Here is a 26,051-nt window from a genome sequence, read left to right as displayed (position 1 = left end):
CAATTGCCTTGAAAGTAGAAGTGAGGATGGGGTAATCAACTGCCCTTTTATTTCTTGAGCCAAACTTGGCGTCAACTAATGAAATGAACCTTTCTTCTCCTTGATGGCTACAAGAATTCTTTGTAAAATGAGTTTCAGCAAATATCATAAATTTACCCTTATTAGTATGCAGTATATTGTCAGTGAGACTACAAGAATAGCTAAACGTATGTGGACATTTTAAACAAGCATTGCAGACAAGGGTATCTAAAACAATTGGTCAGAACCCGACATATTGAGAGACTGGACTATCCTCATTAAATGGTGAAGCCAAATCTGGTATAAACCGATGAAGTGAATGTCTTCTCTTTTTGCTGGATATCTGACCCTGGAAGCCCTTTTTTTCATTTGCTTGTTCTTTGTGTGATGATTGTTGAGGTGCTCTGTAAAATGCTGTTGTCAGCTTGGTTATATTCTAAATGATAACATTTTGATCTGTTTATGTGTTCAATATAAAGTGTCTGCAAATTAATAGAAATGCAGAGGGTAGAATGTTCTCTCCCTAAAGGTGACAGGGCTGGTGGCACAAAGGTCAAATAATTGGGTAGTTTGGCTCTGGCGAGATACTGATCCCCTTCTTCCCCCACTATCCACCTCTACCTCAGAAATGAAATTATAGGCAGCAAACTCTGTAGCCTGGGCTGATGTCAATGTACTCCAGCTCCCAGTGTTAACGTAATATTGAGCTATAGAGTAATATCTGTGATCAGTGAGACAAAAGCATATGAGCCTCTGTGGTAAAGCACTGTTCTGAGATTGAATGTATTTGTATGGTAGAAGGATAAAGAAGGTTCAGTTTGTATTTGACCTGGTCATGTTTAATGTTTAATGTTTAAAATGAAAAGGAATTCAGTGTCCAGCGTGTGTCATTTTGATGACTACTGCAAACTTTATAGAACAGTTCCTTGTGGATATGGATATACTACATTTGTCTTTACTTTTAAAGAGGTTCATTTACAAGATGACTCCACATTTTTGCAATAATAAAGATGCTCACACATATTAAGGATAATGAGTCAATGTTTCACAGAAACCAATTGAAAAGCAATTACTGATGAGAGAATTTATTTTAGTCTATTCCTAGGCCATCCATCCAGAAAGATCACGTGGCCTCCCAGTGTAACATACAATTTTTTCTTAGCTAATTCCAGGTTTTTCAACATCGGTTTTTCTGAATTAACTCAGTTCCATATATTTATCATGCTTTGCAAGAAGATGAACTTTCTAATATAGCTCAATGTTTACCTGTAATTCATTTACGCCTGGTGTTTCATTGTTCTGCCTATAATTTAATTAAAAGTAGTTTATAGGAATGTCCTTTTTGTACAGTTTGCCATCACTTGCATTTTGTAAAATCACCAAGCAGTTGTCTTCTTTCAAAATTGCTCAAAATCTCAAATTTACTTTAATCGTCTTGTAAACTTCTAACATGAGATATCAATCTTCAGGCTCTGTCTGCATGGCTTCTGTTAATTGAATGTCTTCAGGTAACTCAGTGACAAGACTGTTCGCAGGACTCAAGGTGTGAACAGTGCAGCACCCAATACAGTCTGAGTGTGACTTCCTTTGATTTGTATTTCCAAGCAATTTTCAATCCATGTCTTAAAATTGCCTCCAATTCCATTTTCCTCATTTTTGTGAAAAATCTCTTTTGTAGAACCTTGTTAAGGAAATTTATGTAGAGAGTACCATAGATACTGTAACTTTGGGGTGAAGATTTGAAGTAAACATTTCATGCTATTTACAATGAACAGAGATTGCCCTGATGAGTTAATTGAGATTCATTGTCTCAGTGTGAAATTAACTTTAAGTCATAATGTTCCACACATTGAGTTGTTTAACCTTGATACATATGCAAACTGCCTATGGTGTTTTCTTAAAGCTGTCCAATTTGCTCTGGTCTGGTGAAAATACAGTACTTAAATGCAAATCGATTAAAAAAAACCCTTCCCGTATAGAAAACATTTATTCAATTATTGTGAATGGAAGGGCTCAAATGTCAGTAGAATTGAGTATTTTGTACATTTCCTAAGTGCACACAGATTAAAATGATTATATTTTGTCATGGCATTTTTCACTTTCCTTTTTATTATGGCAACTCAAGCAGTGATTTGTGATCCAAAAGGATGTTTAAATTAGAAATGTGACTTTCTTTAGATATGGTCTGAATAAATCCGTCTCATTTCCCTGGAGAACTTTTATTTGTTTTCCTTAGATGATCACTCAAGATTATGCACGATATGAGGGGTCATTATTCTTAACTACTCAAGAAGATCTACTGGAGGCAGAGCAGCTGCAACACAAGTGGACTGATCTCACTCTAATTCTGTTCGAACGTCACCGGTGGTCAGATAATGATAAAATGCCTGAGGAGACAAAAATGGAAGAATTAAACAATAGTGCGAAAAAACTGTCTCAACTTTATACGACCATGCTAACAGGGGATAATGGTATTATTTTAATTATTTCACATCCATGTACTTTGATTCAAAGGCTCTTTCTTTGTGAAATATCTACAGATGAAGGTTAAGGAGTTAGCTCAGGTTTCTGTCTCAATCCCTGTGGCTGACATTAGCTACTGTCTGTGAATGACCTTAGAAGGAAGCCACTGGTCCTTTCTAAGGATTTTAAATGTAACATCCAAAACAGGTTGTTTCTTAAATATACACATATGTAGCAGCTTTTGTTTGAGGCTTCACGAATATGGCATCACAATGTAGGCTTTTAGAGTGAGTTTAGCCAAGAGATGCTGTTGCAAGTTGTTAGTTATCACACAGCTTCATTTGCTTTAGTGTGATATTCAAACAATGTTAGAAGAACACATGGTAGGATTAAACTTACTTAAATTACCTCTAACCTATGTTTCATTGGCTTGATGGCATTAAGTTTAAATTTGGGTTAAAATATCTGCATATCCTTTAGTTCTTCTACACAACATACTGAGATACATAGTCCAATGCAACCTCATGCCTATATCTGCAAAAAATGATTTTACGGTCATCATCTATAATCCCAAGTGGCAAGTACAGGAAGTTGAAATCCATTTAAATTGAAATGAACAGAGTTTCCTAACAAACAGTAGCCTCTGTCAATCCTTATCGTATATCTGGTCATTTTCTCTCTGCCACCATTTTCTATTGGGTTTCCCAATAATAACATTTCTCTTTCTTTTCACTGCAAATATTTGAGGAAACAGGGTGAAGTACAAGTGCCTATTGTACTGGTAACAAAATTGGAACAAAAATAAGATAGTAATTAAATTAGAAAGTGTAATTAGGTAACATTAAATCTTAAATTTTAAAATCTAAAAATGAAAGCAAAAAGAAAGTACTGAAGGAGGAAATTTGTATATTCAAGTCATGTCAGAAGTTAAAATATAAAAATCTGCAACAGAAACTCACCCTTCTTCAAAGTCACCTATTTCTGGTTTTAATGCAGATGCATTGAGGGGCAGGTGACTAATCTGCTTGTAGAATGTACATTGTTTATTTAGATATTTTAATAAGGCTGTGTACTTTCATCTTAAGCCATTCTATTTTTAACCACTGGTGACATGGGATTTCCCAATTCTCAGGAAAGTTGACAACATGAAGGAGGGAGATAGGGTGATGCCTTTGCAGTGCCGCTTATGCGCAAGGAAGACAAGGAATCCTGAGGATCAACAATCTAACCTTAAACGGCTGAAATCCCCAGTAATCTGTTTCTTTCTCCTGATCACATTGTACGGCACTTCTATGACCCATCAAGTTCTCATCCCAAAGTGGTCAACACCTACTGGCTCACCCCAACAACCAGAATCTGCTGATCTGTAACCACAATAAAGACATTACCTCACATGCCCGCAATCATTCTTTCTCGCTCTCCTGGTATAACTATCTTCACTCATGGGTTTTGCCCTGTGAGGCAGATTTTCTGCACGAAAGGCCTCAACTTTTCAATCTTTTTGTGGGCCTTGTCTTTAAATTCTACAGGAATTTTGGGAAACCCCTTGATGACGCACTACTCCTTCGGCACCTCCCCCTGCGCCCCACCCCTCCCTCCATCTCCAACTCCTGCACTGTATTTACCCAAGGTTACAATGCATTTCAAAATATTTAAGATGTACGGTTAGGGTAATGATTGTGAATTGCCCATCACCAAAAAAAGTTATATTTGTATAATACTTGTAATAGAATCAAAGAGATGTACAGCATGGAAACAGACCCTTCTGTCCAACTCATCCATGCCAACCAGATATCCTAAATTAATCTAGTCCCAATTGCCAGCACTTGACCCATATCGCTCTAAACCCTTCCTATCCATGTACCTATCCAGATGCCTTTTAAATGTCGTAATTGTACCAGTCTCCCCCAGTTCCTTTGCAGCTCATTCCATACAGGCACTGGACATGGAAGATATAGAATGTGAGAAATAGATGGGGACATCTTGAAAAACGTCTGTATTGTAGAGGGGGTGATATTGGATGTATTAAAACACATAAAAGTGGACAAATATACAGGAATTGATCAGGTGTATCCAAGAACTCTTTGGGAAGCTAGGGAAGTGATTGCTTGGCCCCTTGATGAGATATTTGAAACATCAATAGTCACAGGTGAGGTGCCGGAAGTCTGGAGGTTGGCTAACGTGGTGCCACTGTTTAAGGAAGGTGGTAAGAAAAAGCCAGGGAACTATGGACCACTGAGCCTGACATCAGTGGTGGGCAAACTGTTGAGGGACAGGATTTACATGTATTTGGAAAAGCAAACAATGATTATGGATAGTCAATATAGCTTTGTGTGTAGGAAGTCTTGTCTCACGAACTTGATTGAGTTTTTTGAAGATGTAACGAAGAGGATTGATGAGGGCAGAGCAGTGGACATGATATATATGGACTCCAGTAAGGCGTTTGACAAGGTTCCTTGTGGGAGACAAGTTAGCAAGGTTAGATCACATGGAGTACAGGGAGAACAAGCCATTTGGATACAGAACTGGCTCAAAGGTGGAAGACAGAGGGTGGTGGTGAAAGACTGGAGCCTGTGACCTGTGGTGTGTAGTAATGATCCAAGACACTTTACAGAAACATCATACTATACTAAACCACATAAGACATTAGGAGAAAGTGAGCAGTGCAGATGCTGGAGAACAGAGTCGAGAGTGTGATGCTGGGAAAGCACAACAGGTCAGACAGCATCCGAGGAACAGGAGAATCAACATTTTGGGCATAAGCCCTTCACCAGGAATAAGGCTTGTGGGTCAGGGGTGGAGTTCAGGGAAGGTAACCTAGAAAGCAATAGGTGGACAAAGGTGAGGGAGAACGTGCTAGGGTCAGAGGGGGGAGTGAATGGACAGCTCCAGAGGGTGGTGCTGAGTTGGAGCCTTGGGACTAGGATGGGGGGTGGGGCGGTGGGGGAGGGGAAATGAGGAAGTTGTTGAAATCCACATTTATCCCATGTGGTTGCAGGGTCCCAAGGCATTCCTCCTCCTCCAGGCTTTGGGTGGTAACGGTTTGGCAGTGGAGGAGTCCCAGAACATGCATGTCCTTGATGGAGTGGGAGGGGGAATTGACGTATTCAACCACAGGGTGGTCGTGTTGGTGGGTGTGGGTGTCCCAGAGATGTTCTCTGAAATTATCTGCAAAACGTTTGCAAATCGTTTCAGAGAACATCTCTGGGACATACGCACCCACGAACCCCACCACCCCTTGGCTGAATACTTCAACTCCCCCTCCCACTCGGTCAAGGACATGCAGATCCTGGGCCTCCTCCACCGCCAAACCATTACTACCCAAAGCCTGGAGGAGGAGGAATGCCTTGGGACCCTGCAACCACATGGGATAAATGTGGATTTCAACAACTTCCTCATTTCCCCTCCCCCTAACTTATCCTAGTCCCAAGCCTCCGACTCAGCACCACCCTCTGGACCTGTCCATTCACTCCCCCCCTCTGACCCGAGCACATTCTCCCTCACCTTCATCCACCTATCGCTTTCTGAGCTACCTTCTCCCAAACACCAACCCCTCCCATTTATCTCTCAGCCCTGACCACAAGTGTACCTGATGAAGGGCTTATGCTTGAAGTGTCAATTTTCCTGTTCCTCGATGCTGCCTGACCTGCTGTGCTTTTCCAGCACCACACTCTTGACACATAAGACATCAGGACAGATGCAGTGGCACAGTGATTCGCATTGCTTCTCAGGGACCCCCGGTTTGATTCCAGCGTTGGGCAAATGTTGTGCAGACTTGATGGGCCCAATGGCCTCTTTCTACACTGTGGGGATTCTATGACAGATGATCAAAACTTTATGAGACATTAGGTTTTAAGGACCAAGAATGTGAGAAAGAGAAAGAGGCTAAAGGAATGAATTCTGAAACACTCAGCTCTGACAAATGAAGACATAGCTGTTAATAATGGTGATTAGGATACAATTTTGGATAATCTCTTGTTTAAAGATGGTAGAGCATAGGAGACAAAGCAGGAATGCATTGGAATATTAAAGCCTTGGAGTTTTGAGGCAAGAACAAGGGTGTAATCAGAAAATGAGCTATAACTGGGCAGCAATGGAAAATGTTGTGAATGTGGACATAGGTGCTTTTTGTGATGGCACAATTTGTGGTCACCTCTAACAAGTACAGCATCAAGATTAAGAATAGATTGGTTTCGTTTTGGACTATTCCCAGAGGGAAGGAGAGAATTTTAGCTTGGAAATGGAATCCAAAAATAGTTGCTTTGCTCTTCCCATGTTTAATTGGGAAGATTTCTACTCATCCAGTGCCGAATGTTGATAAAGAAGTCTGATAATTTAGCAAAAGTGGCAAGGAGTTGAGAGGGGTGACTTTGAAGTAGAGCTAGATATTATCAGCATATGTCTTATAACTGATACTGTATTTCAGATGATGCTACCTGGGGCAGCATGTGGATGAAAAATGGAGGAAGCCAGGGAGACATCAGAGGAAGTGGTGTGGGAGAGGCAAGAGAAGCTATTGCAAGTGACACTCTGGCTGCAAGTAAATAGATGAGAATGGTATTAGGTGATGACAATCCCAAACTGGATGCTGGTAGTGAGACTCTGGAGGAGGATAGTGTGATCTGTCGTGCTAATTGCTGTAGTCCAGTTTAAAATGATGTGGAGTAGCTGACGTGTTACAGTCAGGTCGGTATAATTTATGACTTTGGTAAGAGCCATTTCTCTGTTGTCACAATGGCGAAAGCCTGATTGGAGTTATTCAAAGTTGGTATGCTGGAAAGATGGGCAAAATTTGGGAACCAGCTTCTTAAATCCTTCCCTCCTGTCTTCTCCAACCTTATTTTCAACAATAAGTACAAAGGACTCATGAATTTCTTTGACATGAAGTGTGAGTACTGAGACAACAGCTAATACTTTGATCTGCTCTGAGATTTTGAGTATGGTTTTAATGACTTGAGTACGTTGCAACTAAACAAGCCATGAGCTGATGCAGTGAGTTGGAGTATTTTCCTGTTAGTTTTGCGAATTGGTTTAAATTAGACCTATTGATGGAACAGAAGCCTCCGTGCCAGCTATAAGGCCTCTACATGAAATGACCTTATTCTAGTTCATTCTAGTTCACAGTAGGCTAGAATTAATGGTGACTGTTGATATTGCAGAGAATTTTACCTGCAGTTATTTTGACAGGAACTGCTTGGTCTATAATGAAGCTACAAGACCAGCTTGAATCTTATCGGGTTAAGTTCGATTATGCCAATATGGAAGATGTAGGATCTATAGAATTTGATTTGCTGAAGCTTCATGAGCAATTACCCACTTTGATAACACTCTTGGAGGATGCGATGAATCTAGCAACATTCTCACAAACCGAAGAGGAGAAACAAAATAAGAAGTATTCTGTCAGGTATTATTAACAACATCTTGTCTGACAAAAAGCCATTAACTTGAATTGTTAATTTCCTTTCTCTTTCCACAAATTCTGCCTGACTTGCCTAGTATTGCCAGCACTTTTTGTTTTTATTTCAGATCTTCAGTGTCTTAATTTACTTATCTACTTCCTTTCAAGATCGCTAGTTAGCAATTATCATTGAAAAATGAATGAAGTCAACGTATGCAAGTCCCAAAAATCTCTTGCAAATTACTAGAATTGAATGCAATAAAATCAAAGCTGAGTCTGTTTAATCATAAATTAATTTAAACATGCAATATCATTTCCAAAATGGGTGTTACAAATGTTACAAGATAACAGGATGTCACAACAGAAGCTGGTTTACTTACTAATTTTAAACCAATGGACTACGTTGATTATACAAGGACTTCAATTTACCCAGAATTTTTTTCTGTTTTCTTCTGATAAAGGCATTCATTCCTTCTAGATCCAAACTTCTTGCTAGCCTTTATTTAATGCCGATCATAAGTTAGATACTAATTGTTGCATGTGAACTTTTTAACGTTGACTTCTTTCTGTTTTCCTTGCCCTCTTGATGAGATGCACTTGGGTTCTGCACAATGATATTAACCTATGTTGGAAATGTCGTGGAGAATCATGAATATGTGGGACACCTGTGCATGAACAAAGTTGGCTTAGGACTCAGAGAGATAGAATCAGTGACTTGGGAGAAGGGTTTCCAATGGTGTCCAAAGAGCATTGCTTCACTCTTTCCAATATTTAATTGGACAAGTAGGAGAAGTAGTTTGACAATTAGGTGATCAAGATATCTTGGTGTGGTAGACCTGAATATTATCGTCGATATATAGGTGAATTATATACAGAGGGCAGGATATACATGAGAAATAGGAGACCAAGGATAGATCCTCAGGAAACACTTAATAGAAAACTGTAAACCTTCCAAATTAATATTGATTATTTGATTTCAGCCGTGATAGAAGTACAACTGATGTTCCATTCCCTAGAATAGAGAGTGGAAAATAAGAGTTCTTTTAAGAGTTATAATTCAGTGATTAATACAAAACAACCTCTGTTATCCGAACATCAATTATCTGAATTTTGGATTATCTAAACAAGATCTCAAGGTCCCTTTACATTCATTTCAATTGAAGTATGAAAATTCTATTCCTCATCCATTTAATGCAGCATTTTGTAAATTTGAACAAGAATACAGATGCAAGTATGCTTTAATAAATAATTAACTTCAAGTATATACTCGAGACGTGACCTTATAGTTACACTTTCTATAAGAAGGCTCTCCGATACTTATTCTCCCCCTAGGACAAAGGTTTGCGATTGTGAACACACAAGAACAGCAAACATGCAAGCTCGAGCTGTGCACTCCGGAGATTTAAATCGTAAATATGCTCGCACTTTTCATTTTCATTTCCATTTCTTTATCCTCCCGTTATCCCATGACGACTCTTTATTTTCCATAAAAAGGTAGTTCAATATCTTTCAGCTGACATGAAAATTTAATGTAACTTTTGTTTGATGGGGGAGAGCAAATCGTAGTGAGCTGGCAAACATGAAAATAAACAGGAGGAAACATGAGGAAAAAAAACCCACGAAAAAAAATTGATGAGAGGATGGAAACTGAAGTCAACAAAAAGATCTTTCCTCTCTCTCCTGTTCCCCCTTTTGTGCCCCTGTCTCTCTTTGTTGCTGAGGAGGGAGGGACAACACTTGGTTAGTCTGGACGGCGGGACGACACCAGACAGAAAGATGCCAGCTGCTGTCAAGGACCTGGATAAAACCAAGGAAATGTCAGTGAAAAGTTTCACAGACTTTAGTCAAACTCTAGCCAAAAGGTGATTTTATTTGTAAAAGATAATAAATTTTTAAGCAATATCTAGCGTTTGTACACATTTTATAGATTGAATGAAATAAAAACTCTGTAAACCTGCTTTTTTACGTAATTATGTTCAATATTGTTGTGGTTCTGCTCGCCGAGCTGGAAGTTTTTGCTGCAAACGTTTCGTTCCCTGGCTAGGGAACATCATCAGTGCTGTTGGAGCCTCGTGTGAACCGCTGCTTTGATGTTTCTTCCGGTATTTATATTGGTTTGTTCTTGCCGCTTCCGGGTGTCAGTTTCAGCTGCAGTGATTTGTATGTGGGGTCCAGGTTGATGTGTCTGTTGATGGATGTTCTTGCCGTTTCCAGGTGTCAGTATCAGCTGTAGTGGTTTGTATATGGTGTCCAGGTTAATGTGTCTGTTGATGGAGTTTGGGGATGAATGCCATGCTTCTAGGAATTCTCTGGCTAGAGAACATCGACCTGGACCCCACATACAAATCACTGCAGCTGAAACTGACACCCGGAAGCGGCAAGAACAAACCAATATAAATACCGGAAGAAACATCAAAGCAGCGCTTCACACGAGGCTCCAACAGCACTGATGATGTTCCCTAGCCAGGGAACGAAACGTTTGCAGCAAAAACTTCCAGCTTGGCGAGCAGAACCACAACAATGGATACCCGAGCTACAAATCTTCAATCAGATTTTATGTTCAATATGGCTTCCTGAATTTACGATCAGATCAGTTATCCAAACAATCAGTTATCCGAACAAAATACTCCCTGCCCATCTTGTTCGAATAATTGAGGTTGTTTTATATTAGAAATTCAAAATATGTGGACATCAGATGAAAATGGCAGCAGTCTGTGTTCTGATTACTGTGACTCGAATAACTTTCCTTCAATAACTGGCCTGACTTCCATGTGAAGAATCTATACCCAGGTGATGTACAAGAGAATTCCAGCAACTCATAATAACCCCCATCCCAGACTTGTGTCAGTCAACACAGTGCATTGTGGTTTTTGTGCTCAGTTTTATCATGAACTGTAAAGATAACTGTTTTATGCTACCATGGAAGTCATAGAAAAGATAGTTAAATTCCTAGGTTTTAAAAAGCAAATTATTTCATGGAATATGCCTGCCACTGGCAAGGTCAACATTAGTTATCCATCCCTAATAAGACCAGAGGATGTTCCTGTAGACATCAGCCATTCAGCCCGTCAAATCTACTCTGCTGTTGAATGAGATCATGGCTGTTCTGGAAACTTTAATTTCTGTTAAGTGTGCAGCCCCCCCCCCCCCCCCAACCCATTGTCCCCGATTGTGTGGACCTTTATGGTATGTAGGAGTGTATCTGTGTTTTCTGTTAACTGTAGGAAGTCTGTGACCCTATCACTCTCCAATAACTAGGGCTGAATGTAGAATACACTGCACTATAAGGGAAATAAGCCAAATTGAGCAATTTTTTACCCATGTTATGGCAAATATGGGGACTTGTATTTTTCAGTAATAAAATGATAAAACGTACCAAATGAAATTATTATTTTCTACTGTGAATCATGAAAACCATTAGGCTAGAATTTAAGCTACCTCGTTTATTTTCTCAATTCTAGTCGACATCTTGGAGAAGTAACTCAAAAGATGCAGGATTGGTTATTGGAACTATTTAAGATGATAACCCACATGGACACTAAGCTCACTAAGCAGGTAAGCAACAGGAAATTTGTTCAGCTCATGAATGTTGAGGAGATAGGCTATGGTGCTATGCCGAGCTTGAAGTGTCTTACAATTAAAGGAGACAGCAGGTTCTTGTCAGGGAAAGCAATCATGGGCTGTGATGTTTCTCCTGTTTCTGCACCTCTTTCTTCTCATGTAGAGAATTAGGAGCCGTAATCACAGTGGGGTTGTTTTTTTTACATAGATTAGATTCCATACAGTGTGGAAACAAGCCCTTCGGTCCAACAAGTCCACACCGACCCTCTGAAGAGCAACTCACCCAGATCCATTCCCCTACATTTACCCCTGACTAATGCACCTAACACTACAGATAATTTAGCACGGCCAATTCACCTAACCTGCACGTCTTTGGACTGTGGGAGAAAACCGGAGCACCCGGAGGAAACCCACATAGACAAGGGGAGAATGTGCAAACTCCACACAGACAGTTGTCTGAAGCAATAATTGAACCCAGGTCCCTGGCGCTGTGAGTCAAGGGTTTAGGCTTTTGAATCCTATGTCTTTATTTCTAAAAATCCATCAAACGCTCAGGCTTCAGTCTGGTGCATTTCACAACCACTGCTTTTTCAGACAATTACATGCAACTGGGTGTTCGCATTATATTGAGAGTATGGTGCTAGAAAAGCACAGCAGGTCAGCAGCATCCAAGGAGCAGGGGAATCGACATTTTAGGCAAAAGCCCTTCATCAGGAATGCTTTTGCCCAAAATGTTTATTCTTTTGCTCCTCAGATGCTGCCTGACTTGCTGTGCTTTCCCCACACCACACTCTTGACTCTAATCTCCAGCATCTGCAGTCCTCACTTTTGCCCTGTTCACATTATATACCAAACTCCACCAATTTGAATCTGGCCCTTCACCATATCTGGATGGCAACATCCAAAAAAAGCCTGAACTCCTCATGCAATGGAAACAAATATCCCATGTATAGATGCAAGCATCTTGAATTGACAGTGACATATTTTGTGCAATTCATTTCCTGAATTTACATCCAAGTTTGAAACTGATAAACTCTTCCAGTAAATTAGCACCAACCAATTGACCTGCAATGACATACTGTTTCTATGCACAAACAAGCAAGCTTTGTAAACCATAGGATTGGAATTTAGAATTCACTGTAGTATATTGACAACTTTAAATGCATTTAAAATCTAGAAACAAAAAAGATATCAGATTTATTATTTATTAATTAATTATTAGTTATTCATTAATGCCTTTTTGTCTAGATTCTGATTCCCCCTTAAGTGGTAATTTTCGTACTTTAAATTTATATCCTCTTTTAATCTTAAACACCTCAATCCAATTTAGAGCAAATAAGTCCCAGCCAGTTGAAACTTTTCTGATAGGTTTAACTTCTCAGTTTTGGTGTCATTCTAGTAAATATTTTTGACAACTTCTACTGCATCTGGATCTTTTATACAATATACGAAAACTCTTCGCAATTCTCTAGGTGTGGTCTAAGATTCCATAAAAACTTGAAATAATTCTTTACTTTTCAACAAAACAGAAAATTAGAAAGTAGGAACAGATGTTAGCCATTTGGCGCATTGACCAACTCCAGCATTCAACATGATCAAGGCTTCGATCTGTTATATATTCAGTGACTGGCCTCCTTACTCTTTGAGTGAATACATTTTTTCTCATTTCATCTTTGTCCAATTTGTCCAGTCCTTTATTAAAACATATAAAATATGGAAGATGGGAAGAGATTCTTTCCCATTCTACTAAACTTCAGTGAATACAGGCCCAAGTAATGCAATCTCTTCTCCTATGACAAACTTGCCATTGCAAGAATCAGTCTGGTGAATATTAACTGGACTCCGTCTATGACAAATATATACTTTCTTAAGTAGGTAGATCAAAACTGCACACAGTGCTCTAGATGTGTTTTCACCAAAGCCCTGTACAGCTGCTGGAAAACTTCCTTGCTCCTATACTCAAACCATCTTGCAAGGAAAACCAACATACCATTTATTTCCTAACTCTTTGCTGCATCTGCATGCTTTCTTTAAATGACTTGTCTGTAATGACACCCAGGACCCTTTGTACACCAACATTTCCTAAGCTATCACCATTCTGTTTTTCTTAGGGAAGTGGACAATTCCACATTTATCCGCATTATACTGCATCTCCCACAAATTTGTCACTCAACTTGTCTAAATTGCTCTAAAACCTCTTTATGTCCTTCTCATCACTCACACCTCATTTTGTATTGTTAACAAATATGGAATTATTACATTTGCTTCCCTAATCCAAGTCAATATATATTGTTAATAGTTGGAGCACAAGCACTGATCCCTGTGGTAAGCCACCTTTCACTCTGAAAATAACCTACTTATTCTTATTCTCTATTCTTGTCTGATCACCAATTCTCAATTCTTAAGAGTAAATTACCATCAATCCCATCTGCTTTGATTATACAAATTAACTTCTTACATGAGATTTTATTAAAATCTTTCTGAAAATCCAAATACATTATCTTTACTAGCTGTCCCTCATCTATTCTACCAGTTATGTCCTCAAAAGGTTCGGGTTGATTAGCCAAACACAGTTTCCGTTTTGTAAATGCGCACTGACTTTGTGTAATACTGTTTTTACTTTGAAGTATCACATGCTTTCTGTTGGAATCCAGCATTTTACCTTCAACTGTTTTTGGGTCAACCAAACTGTAATTCCCAATTTTCTCTCTCCTTTCTTTTTATGTTCTATTATATTTGCCACCCTCCAATCTGTTGGAACTGTTCCAGAACATGCAGAATTTTGGAAGATAACAAACAATGCATCCACTATTTCCAATGACCACCTCCTTTAGTACCCTGCAATGTAGCTTTTTAGGTCCTGGAGATTTATCAGCATTTAGTTCTTTAATTTTTCCAACTCTTTTTCTTTCTGCTGATGCTAATTTTCTTCAATTCTTCCTTCTCAAGAAACCCTTACTTTTTTATCCTTTCGTGGCTCCCTTTTGTGTCTTCTTCTGAGATGATGGTGTGACAAATAAGTGTGAGGTAGTGCATTTTAGAAGGTCAAACAGTAAAAAGAAATACACAATATACAGGAATGTATTGAGAGAGGTAGATGAAGGAAGAGATCTTGCTGTACAAGTACACAGGTCCTCAGGGGAAGCAATGCAGGTAGGTAAGGTTATCAACAAGGCATGTGGAATGCTCTCCTTCATTGGCAGAGGTATGAAGTACAAAAGTAGGGATATAATGCTAAAACTGTACAAGATACTGGTGGGGCCACAACTGGAGTATTGTGTGCAATTGTGCTCACCACATTGCAGAAAAATTGGAGTTCTTTACCTTGAAACAGAGAAGGCTGAGGGGTGACATGATTGAAGTATACAAAACTGTGAGGGGTAGAGACAGAGTAGATAGGAAGAACCTGTTTCGCTCCTCAGAGGGTTCAAAACCAGGTCTCATAGACTCAAGGTAAATGGTAGAAGGATTAGAGGAGACGTGAGGAAAAACTTTTTAATGCAGAGGATGGTGGAATTCTCTGCTTGAGTTGATGGTGGAGGGAGAGACACTCAGCTCTTTTGCAAAGTACCTGGAACTGCACCTTAAGTGCTGTAATCTGTAATGCCATGCAGGACGATGGGATTAGAAAGGGCAGTTGGGTGTCTTTAGGTCAGTCTGGACAAGATGGGCCAAATAGCTCTCTTCTGTGTTGTATCATTTCTATGAATTCTATGATGGGACAAAAGTAATTGTTTAATTGCATTGCATTTTTGTTGTCAATTCTCCAGAAATTTATCTGCCATAATGTTAATGCAAATATGGCTTGGCCAGTCTCTTGAATGATATGAAGACGATGAAAGACCTGAATTAGAACTAGAATTCGGAATGTGTTCAAAGTGCAGATGCTTTAATTTCTGTTAGTAGTGACTGTAAATCACCATTGATAGTTGTTCTGTGCCATGTGACAGTATGGTAAGTTATTATGTTCCTGGACATCTCCCCTTTGCCAAATGGCCATTAGCATGGACTTCACCACCATTTATGTGACCTCCTCCTCCCCAGTGGTCAGGGTGGTTGTCTCTTACTTTTGGTTCTGCCTTCTTTTCTGCAAGGAAAGAAGTCAAGAGATACTCGTGTAGAAATAAATCGTGTGTAGAAAGTGGAAAGCCCACTTTTGTGGGGGAATGACTGAGCGATGGGAAAAGATATCACTAAGATTAGCCTGAGTGTCAATGTTAGCTGTTCAGGTGAGGTTGCAGGGCAATGTCTCGAGATAGGAATGAATAGAGCTGCAAGACATGGCAATCTGAGGTTTATTGTCGAAACAAGTGCTGGCAAGTTCAAAATATGGGAATAGAGCCTGAATATGGGGTGCCAATCATAATTTTATGAATCCCTTGGCCTCTGAATCTACCTTCAAGGAAGCGTACTTATGTTCATTTCATCTGCCTCTTTCATCATGAAATTGAGGCTTTCCTCTTGCTCTTATAGAATAATTGAGTCATAGAGATGTACAGCATGGAAACAGACCCTTTGGTCCAACCTGTCCATGCCGACCAGATATCCCAACCCAATCTAGTCCCACCTGCCAACACCCGGTCCATATCCCTCCAAACCCTTTCTATTCATATACCCATCCAAATTCTTCTTAAATGTTGCAATTGTATCAGCCTCCACCACTTCCTCTGGCAGCTCATTCCATACACGTACCACCATCTGCGTGAAAAGGTTCCAATGACCCAAGCTCCAGTACTGTCTAGCGTAGAGAAATCTAAGAATTAAGACTTCTGAAAGAAGAAAGACCTCCTTATCTGCATCTGAAATTACAGACCTTTTCTGAAACTGTACCTCATGGTTCTGGATTTCCACAAGTGGTGAACCACATTAATATCATGTACAATGTCAAACCCTTGCAGAATCTTGCATGTTTTAATAAGATCACTTCTAATTTTTCAAAAATGAGCAGAGGCTCTACCTGCTCAGCATTTTCTCTTCATCTCAGGATTAAATCTTGTGAACAACTTTGAACTCCTTCCAATGCAAGTAAATTCCTACTTAAGTAAGGAGAGTAGATTCCCTATGCAGTTGTAGAAAAATTTCCTTCTTTTGTATTCCATCGCTCTTGCAATAAAGGCCATACGTTGCTGCAAATGCATGCTTTTTTAATAATTCATGTGCAAGTATATCCAGATCACTCTTTACTCTAGCATTCTGTGGTCTCTTTACATTTAAGTATTATTCTGCTTTTCTATTCTTCCTACCAAAGTGGGCAAATGTTTTTTTCCACATTGTTATCCACATGCCAAATGTTGTCTATTCACACTTAATTGATCTATATCATTTTGGAGACTCTTTGTATCATCTTCAACTTTACACCGTGACAGATTATAAGCTAACTGGCCCATATTTTTCTGCTTTCAGGCCCTTTTCTCAAAAAAGGTGTTTCATTGGTGGTTTTATGGTTCACTGGAACTTTTGAAGAATCTGCAGAGTTTTGGAAGGTTACAACAAATGCATCCACTATCTCTGCAGTCAGTTATAGAGTCATCGAGTTATACAGCATGAAACAGACCCTTGGTCCAACACATCCATGCTGCTTAGATATCCTAAACTGATCAAGTCTCATTTGCAAACATTTGGCCCATATCCCTCTAAACCCTTCCTATTCATGTACTATCCAGATGCCTTTTAAATGTTGTTCTTGTGCCCACCTCCACAATTTCCTCTGGCAGTTCGTTCCATACACACACCACCCTCTGCATGAAAAGGTTGACCCTTAGGTCCCTTTTAATTTTTTTCCCTCTTACTTTAAACCTATGCCCTCTAGTTATGGACTCCCTTACCCTGCGAAAAAGACATTAGCTAATTACCCTATCTATGCCCCTCATGATTTTATAAACATCTATTATATCATCCCTCGGCCTCCAATGCTTCAGGGAAAATAGCTCCAGCCTATTCAGACTCTCCGTATAGCTCAAACCTCCCCTAGGATGCAGCCCATTGGTCCAGGGAGCTCATCATTGTTCGTTTTCCTAATATTTATTATTTTCAAAAGTTATTATTTTGAATTGCTCCCTCACTTTTTCCCCTTGAGTCTTGTGTCTTTCAACATGAAGATCAAAGTACTGAGGCACATCTCAGATGTAGGATATCGTGCTGTAGTTATGCAGGTCTTTGTTGAGAATAAATCTGGAGTATTGCATGCAGTTTTGGACTCCACACCTTAGAAAGGATACACTTGTCATAGAGGAAATGTACCAGAGATTTTGCTTGGTGATATTGGGGATGGCAGGATTGTCCTGTGAGGAGAAATTTGTTCAACTGGGCCTGTATTCAACAGACTTTAGAAGGATGAGACCAGGGACAGACTAGATGCTGGGAAGGTGTTTTCACTGGTTAGAGAGTCTAGAACCAGGAGACACCATCTCAGGATGCAGGGTAAGCCATTTAGAACTGAGAAGAGGATGAATTTTTCCTTCAAAAGATAGTGAATTGAGGCTCTAGAGACCATTTCATTGAATATAATCAAGAAAGAGAAAGTGTTTTTAGATTTTAAAAGCATCAAGAGGTATGATTAGAAAGATGGAATATGATAATGAAGTAGAGGATCAGCCATGATCAGATTAAATGATGAAGCAGGCTGAAGTGCTGAATGCTGCTGAAAATGTGTTGCTGGTTAAAGCACAGCAGGTCAGGCAGCATCCAAGGAACAGGAAATTCGACGTTTCGGGCATAAGCCCTTCATCAGGAATGAGGAGAGTGTGCCAAGCATGCTAAGATAAAAGGTAGGGAGGAGGGACTTAGGGGAGGGGCGATGGAGATGTGATAGGTGGAAGGAGGTCAAGGTGATGGTGATAGGCCGGAGTGGGGTGGGGGCGAAGAGGTCAGGAAGAAGATTGCAGGTTAGGAGGGCGGTGCTGAGTTGAGGGAACTGACTGAGACAAGGTGGGGGGAGGGGGAATGAGGAAACTGGAGAAGGCAAGTGCTTGAAGTGCTGAATGGCCTATTCCTCCTCATTTCTATGTTTATTGCTCAGAGATCCTTCCCCATCCTGATCTTTCTGTTAGTTTTTATGCATTTTTAGGAGAAGTTGTTATTATTTTTATATTTCTCAATAAATTAGTTTTGTTATTTCTGTTTACCTATGGGACCTTTTCATGTCTGTTCTTGCCCATGTCTCCTTTGTCTTCTTGGTACACAGCATTTGTATTTATCTTCAGTTTGAATTTTGTCTGTCTTTATTCAGCAATTTAAAAAATTAATTCATGGGATGTGGATATCACTGGTTAGGTCAGCATTTACGGTGCATCCCAACTTGCCTAAAAAAAAGTGGTTAAAATCAACTAAGCGAAAGTGGATTCTGCAGATGCTGCAGATTAAAGTCAAGATTAGAGTATTGCTAGAAAAACACAGCAGGTCAGGCAGCATCCACGGAGCAGGAAAAACGACGGTTCTGGCAAAAGCCCTGAAGTTGGGCTTTTGCCTAAAATGTCGATTTTCCTGCTCCTCGGATGTTGCCTGACCTGTTGTGCTTTTCCAGCACTACTCTCATCTTGACTAAAAAAAGTGGTGAACTGTAGAGCCTCCCACTCCTTGCAGTTTAGGGACAACCACAGTGCTATTAAGAAGGGAGTTCTGGGTATTGGCTCAGTCATAGTTAAGGAATGAGGATATAATTCCAAGTCAGGATGGTGTGTAAATTGTAAAGGAACTTGTATGTGGTGATGTTCCCATTCATCTGCTGCCCTTGTCCTTCTAGGTATCAGAGGTCATGTAAGGAGCTTTGGTTGATTAATGTAATCTTACAGAACCATAGTGGTGAAGGGTGTAAATATTGAATGTGGCAAATGTTACTTTGGTCAAACGGGTTCATTTTTGTCCTAGATGGTGTTGAATTTCTTCAGTATTCTAGGAGCTGCACTCAACCAGCACTTACTTTGTACATACCCACCTGGTTCCACTTTTCTGAAGTAACCTTCCCCAACTACTCAAACAAGTAGAAGTGTAAACAGTAGCAGTGTAAATAGTACTTACGGGAGTAATTTGTTTTAAAAAAAATTCAGCAACACCTTCTATAATCCTTAATTTTTATAATAGTCTGCAGCCCACAAACAAAATTACGGAAAACTGAAAGGATATGGTCTTTACACTGGAGAGTATTCCATCAGACTCCTGACTTGTACCTTGCCGATGGTGGACAGACTCTGGGAAATCAGTGTCTAGTTACTAGCTGCAGAACATCTTAGCCTCTGATCTGCTTTTGTAACTGCTGTTTTTAAGTAGCTGGTTCCATTCAGTTTCAGATCAATGATTTCTTCCCAAAACGTTAATAGAGGAAGATTCAGCAGTGGTAATGCCATTGAACACCAAAGGCCAATATTTAGATTCTCTGTTGTTTGAGATTGTCAGTGCCAGTGTAAAGACCATATCCTTTCATTTTTCCGTAATTTTATTTATGGGCTGAAGACTATTAAAAAAATTAAGGATTGCGAAGGTGATGCTGAATTTTTTGAAAAGAAATTACTCCCATAAATACTATTTACACTGTTACTGTTTACATTTCTACTTGTTTGAGTAGTTGGGGAAGGTTACTGCAGATAAGTGGAACTGGTTGGGTATGTAAAAAGTAAGAGTCAACTGTTAACAATTACCTATTAGTCTCGGGTGGTGTATGAATGGAATGAGCTGCCAGAGGAAGTGCTGGAGGCTGGTATGATTACAACATTCAAAAAACATCTGGATGGGTATATGAATAGGAAGGTTGAGAGGGATATATAGGCCAAGTGCTGGCAAATGGGACTAGATTCATTTAGGATATGTGGTCAGCATGGACAAGTTGGGCCATCTCTAGGTGTTGTGCATCTCTATGACTTTATGACTCTAATTGTTTGCTCTTCACCTTATTAGACAATAGGTGCAGGAGTAGGCCATTCAGCCCTTCGAGCCTGCACCACCATTCAATATGATCATGGCTGATCATTTCTAATTAGTATCCTCTTCCTGCCTTGTCTCCATAACCCTTGATTCCACTATCTTTGAGAGCTCTATCCAACTCTTTCTTAAATGAATCCAGAGACTGGGCCTCCACTGCCCTCTGGGGCAGAGCATTCTACACAGCCACCACTCTCTGGGTGAAGAAGTTTCTCTTCATCTCTGTCCTAAATGGTCTACCCTGTATTTTTAAGCTGTGTCCTCTGGTTCAGCACTCACCCATCAGCGGAAACATGTCTCCTGCTGCCAGAGTGTCCAATCCTTTAATAATCTTATATGTCTCAATCATATCCCCTCTCAGTCTTCTAAACTCAAGGGTATACAAGCCCAGTCGCTTCAGTCTTTCAGTGTAAGGTAACCCTGCCATTCCAGGAATTGACCTCGTGACCCTACGCTGCACTCCCTCAATAGCCAGAATGTCTTTCCTCAAATTTGGAGACCAGAATTGCACACAGTAATCCAGGTGTGGTCTCACCAGGGCCCTGTACAACTGCAGAAGCACCTCTTTGCTTCTGTATTCAATCCCTCTTGTTATGAAGGCCAGCATGCTATTAGCCTTCTTCACTACCTGCTGTACCTGCATGCTTGCCTTCATTGACTGGTGTACAAGAACACCCAGATCTCTCTGTACTGCCCCTTTACCTAAATTAATTCCATTGAGGTAGTAATCTGCCTTTCTGTTCTTGCCACCAAAGTGGATAACTATACATTTATCCACATTAAACTGCATCTGCCATGCATCTGCCCACTCACCTAACTTGTCCAGGTCACCCTGTAATCTTCTAACATCCTCATCACATTTACCCTGCCACCCAGCTTTGTATCATCAGCAAATTTGCTAATGTTATTGCTGATACCATCTTCTATATCATTAACATATATTTTAAATTTACAATACCTTTTCATGGAGACGTGGAGGTGCTTGCCACTGTTGAAGCTCTGGCATTCTTGCAACTGACCACATGTTTAATGCCCAGTTGCATCCAGTCAGATGCAGTATGCCAGGAATACCCTCACACTGTGTGGTTTAGATTAGATTACTTACAGTGTGGAAACAGGCCCTTTGGCCCAACAAGTCCACACCGACCCACCGAAGCGCAACCCACCCATACCCCTACATTTACCCCTTACCTAACACTACGGGCAATTTAGCATGGCCAATTCACCTGACCCGCACATCTTTGGACTGTGGGAGGAAACCGGAGCACCCGGAGGAAACCCACGCAGACACGGGGAGAACTCCACACAGTCAGTTGCCTGAGTCGGGAATTGAACCCGGGTCTCAGGCGCTGTGAGGCAGCAGTGCTAACCACTGTGCCACCGTGCCGCCCATCATTATCACAGTGAAGAGGCCAGAAAGGCAACTTCACTCCCTGATTCTCCCAAAGGGATATGCAGGTTTAGGTAGATTGAAATGAGGGAAATTTTCCCAATAAACCTCCAAAAGAGATTATGCCACCAGACTCGGCTAGCCTGGGATCTCTGGCAGGGAAAGTGGGCAGTCTGGTGTGAGGGGGAGAGGGGTGTCCTGGGTTCAACATGTAAGTTCACCTATTGTGCCCGACTGGAAGAGGGCCTGTCAGGTCCTCTAGGAGAGAGAGCTGTGTTGGGTCCTCTGTTGGGCCAATGGGGAGAGTGGGTTATTGGGTCCAGGGAGGAGAAGGGGTTGTCAGGTCAGCGGAAGAGGGGTTATTATGTTCTGTGGGATGTTATATCCGACAAGTTGGGTGTGTGTTGGCCCAGCAACTAGGAGGTTAGTTCCAACCTGAGCATTCAGACCAGCAGTAGGGGACATTGCATCCAGGTTTAGGGTTGTGAGGTGGTGTTAGAATTGTGTTGAGTTGAGTGCTGCTGGTTGTGGGGATGTTGTCAGGGATCAGGGGTTGGAAAAGGTGTATTTTGGGGAAAATATTGCTAACATTCCCAACAACATTTGTGGTTTGACTTCTGTAATCACCGTGAATCCATGTCACTGGTAATGTATTTAAAACCTGAGTTTTTTTTCATGCAAATGCTGTACATTGTATAAAGTATTGAATGATTGATTAGTATGATCTGTGCACATTTAAGAAAGGTTAGATTGGTTGTTGAAGAGAAAAGAAATAAGAGTTAAGGATGCTTGGTATACTTAAGTGTTACAAACACTGCTCACATTAAAGACCAAGAGACTGGTTTGGCTAAATGACCTTTAGATTAGATTACTTACAGTGTGGAAACAGGCCCTTTGGCCCAATAAGCCCATACCAACCCTCTGAAGAGCAACCCACCCAGACCCATTCCCCTACATTTACCCCTTCACCTAACACTACGGGCAATTTAGCATGGCCAGTTCACATAACCTACAGGTCTTTGGACTGTGGGAGGAAACTGGAGCATCTGGAGGAAACCCACGCAGAAACGGGGAGAATGTGCAAACTCTACACAGACAGTTGTCTGAGGCTGGAATTGAACCCAGGTCTCTGGCGCTGTGAGGCAGCAGTGCTAACTGCTGTGTCACCGTGCCACTGCTGTTTATGTTGTACTATCTATGGTTTCCAATGACATAGAAATGATGGACAAATCCATCATAGATTTTAACTGAAAGTTGTGAAATATTGAAAGTAGAATTAATAAAAGGACAAGAAAAGGGCAAGGGATGTAATTTAATGAACAGCTCTGAGAACTAGCACAGGTAGAATGGATCAGTTGACCTCCTTAGAGTTATTAAACGTTGTGATTCTATTCTCTATGTGACAACACTACTTAAGTTACTATAAATTGCTATCCCTGATAATATTGATATTTTCTGTGTTTATGGGCAATTTTATTGAGATCAGTACTGATGTCATTGCTCACAAAATGCATACCACAATTTTTTGCATGGATATTCAGGAGCCTCTGATGTTCACAACATTGAAGTGCTTGTTTTTCTTGAAAACATTTGATGATCTGACTGCACAGGAGTTCAGGTTTATATTGCTTCTGCTTTTCTGTCATGTTATTTCTGTTGTACTTTCTAAAAAGTTCTTTGATTATATCATAGTAAAACTATAGTAAATCAGAGCAACTCGATTGAAGGACTGTCTAACCTTTTCACATCCCCACACCATCCAGTTTAAAAATGGGATGCCTCTCATGTAACCACATGCAGTGGCTGTTTGGGGCAGTGATAAGAAACCTGGTCCATTTGATGGTGATGGGGTCAATGAACCACAATCACGGAAAGCACTCATAACAGGAAGCTCAATCCTGTGAGGCTGGGAAATCGGGAAGTGCAATCAAATGTTAAGGCTTACAGCAGCATTTCAAAGGGGGGGGTTAACATTTGGAAGTTATAATGTGTAACATTATAACAACATAGAGCAGTAGTTACCTCGATAACAAAATCAAATACATTTCGTTTTAGATATTCTTGAAACACAGAGTCACAAACAACCTGTCATAATTTGTTTCCATTCAGTAGCCCCTGAGAGCAGATCTCTTACAGTTATCAATGAGAACGACTTCCTCCTGATGTACTGCCATAACAAAAAATGGCTGTTGAGTGGAAGCACCAAGTAGCAGTAGCATGGGCAGGAGAGGACAATGCACTGGGGTCTTTCATTTGTCATCTGATCCCAATTAGCATATATTAATAAGCCTCCTGCCTGTCTCCCACAGGAGCCCCAGCTGCCTGGATGGAAGTCTGTCTGAAAAATAGAACGGACAGAAATTCGGCGGTAAGTTGGTACAACTACCAGCCGTGTTATTTTAAATGCAAATGGGTGGTAGTCACATGAAAATAGCCTGATAATATATTCATGGAGGGCTCTCACAAGACTGAGCTCCTCAAAAGGATCGAGGGGATGTATTGTTTTACTATACAATACACAATAGATTATCAATCATCGAGTATGTTAAATTCAATTAGCCAGATCTACCGTCATTGCTACAGTCATCAGGCAGCAGCTTCCAGAGTTTAGACATGTACAGAATAACATAGAAACAAAGTGATTGCTGCCATTGATTCGTACTCTTCCTTTGGATATGTTGCAGAGATTTCCACAGTTAGAGTTAAACATTGATGAGAACTTAGATTTCTACACTTTTAATCTGTCAAAAGCCCTTCGTGAAGTTACACGTTGTTGAAAGAGATGGATGTGGCATTCTTACTGATATATTAATCTCATAATTACTGCTCAACACTCTTATTGACCATGAAAAACTAATATTTTTGTGGAATGTCAACATTTTCCACAATGATAATTAAAATGCACATTTTTCAAAAATTCTTAAAGGAAGTCTGCTTATTTTTATTTTAGATTCTAAATATAGAGATAACTTTATATCAGTTCATGAAACTTACAATGAAGGATTAACTATTTTTTTTTATTTCCTGGTTTCTTGTTTATAACAATTTCATATTGATTACTTACTTACTTACTTGCTGGTATCACTGTTGTTTCACATCAGGCAATCAGCTTCACTTGGTTTAAGCTATTGTCTGAAAAGGGGAAATTCCTGCCACAGACGTCACCATGTCTTTATGGACAATTTTATTTGAGATCAGTACTGATGTCATTGCTCACAAAATCCAGACCACAATTTATTGCATGGATATTCAGGAGCCTCGGATGCTTGCAACATTGAATTGCATGAACCTGCTTATTTTGCTTGAAAACATTAATTGATCTGACTGCACAGGAGCTCAGGTTTATATTTCTTCTGTGTTTTTCTTATGATTTAAATCTACAAAGTGTGAACAGCAATAGTAACAAAGATATTAGAATAAAGCATGATAGGAAAATGTGACAAAACATTATAATCCATTTATGATTCGGAAAAAAATGCGAATTTTAAAGTAAATTAATGACATTCCATTTCTTTACCATCCAGATTGTCATCATTCAAAGTGCAATGAGTCACCTGTTGGTAAACCTATTGCTTCAAATGGTGCACGATCCAATTGCTAATATCAGAAAAAAATACTTCAAACACCTCGCTTATCCGGATTCACCCGCAAAACTGGAGGAGAAAGCTCTGATGGTAGCTAGTCGGCTGAATATCTTATCAACACAGATGTACAAGTAGGTCAAAGTTTACCCTGAGTTAATTAGCTGAAGGCCTTAATCACTCAAAAGTAATCAGATTTCTTCAAGCTACCCTTACTCACTTTACTGTATAGACAGGTATTTGACAATGCGTGCTATTATATTTTGAAAAGCAAGAATTAGTACAGGTATTTAATAGCATCTTTCATGACCTCAGATTGACTCAAATAGATTCTTAGCTATTAAAATATTCTTGGATTTCAGTTACTGTTTTAATTTAGAGAACATCGACAAATTTACAAACAATAAGATCTGCAAATCGATGAAATAAATTATTGTATGAGATTTTAACTTTTGATTGAGAAATCAATGTTGACTAGGCTACTAGAATTCCTAGTTCATCTTAAAATAACCAGTTGGAATATTTTACATCTGTCTGAGAGGTCAGAGAGGTCCTGGGTTTGAAACATGCACCTAGGGCAATGCAGCATTACTCCAGTACTACATTGGAATTTCAGCCGAGAGTGTAGAGTAATGCCCTCTCTGGAATAGGGCTAACATCAAGTTGCAATACATCAATTGTATGTATCTTTGTGTAGATACTATAAAACTTGGTATTCTGATTTACG

At 39.9% G+C, this 26,051-nt stretch overlaps 1 protein-coding gene across 1 annotated transcript in view; it reads left to right on the top strand.

Moving 5' to 3' along the window:
* Window positions 1–26,051, top strand: part of LOC132818505 (axonemal dynein light chain domain-containing protein 1-like) — an 83,008-nt gene that overhangs the window by 6,456 nt on the left and 50,501 nt on the right. The window contains exons 3-6 of the mRNA XM_060829565.1: window positions 2,255–2,489; window positions 7,669–7,885; window positions 11,341–11,434; window positions 25,268–25,458. Coding sequence (XP_060685548.1) covers window positions 2,255–2,489; window positions 7,669–7,885; window positions 11,341–11,434; window positions 25,268–25,458 — 737 coding nt within the window. The remainder of the gene's footprint in view (window positions 1–2,254; window positions 2,490–7,668; window positions 7,886–11,340; window positions 11,435–25,267; window positions 25,459–26,051) is intronic.

This window comes from Hemiscyllium ocellatum, chromosome 9, assembly GCF_020745735.1.
Source record: "Hemiscyllium ocellatum isolate sHemOce1 chromosome 9, sHemOce1.pat.X.cur, whole genome shotgun sequence".
In the NCBI taxonomy this organism is placed as follows: Eukaryota; Metazoa; Chordata; class Chondrichthyes; order Orectolobiformes; family Hemiscylliidae; genus Hemiscyllium; species Hemiscyllium ocellatum.
This window is presented reverse-complemented; position numbering and strand designations above follow the sequence as displayed.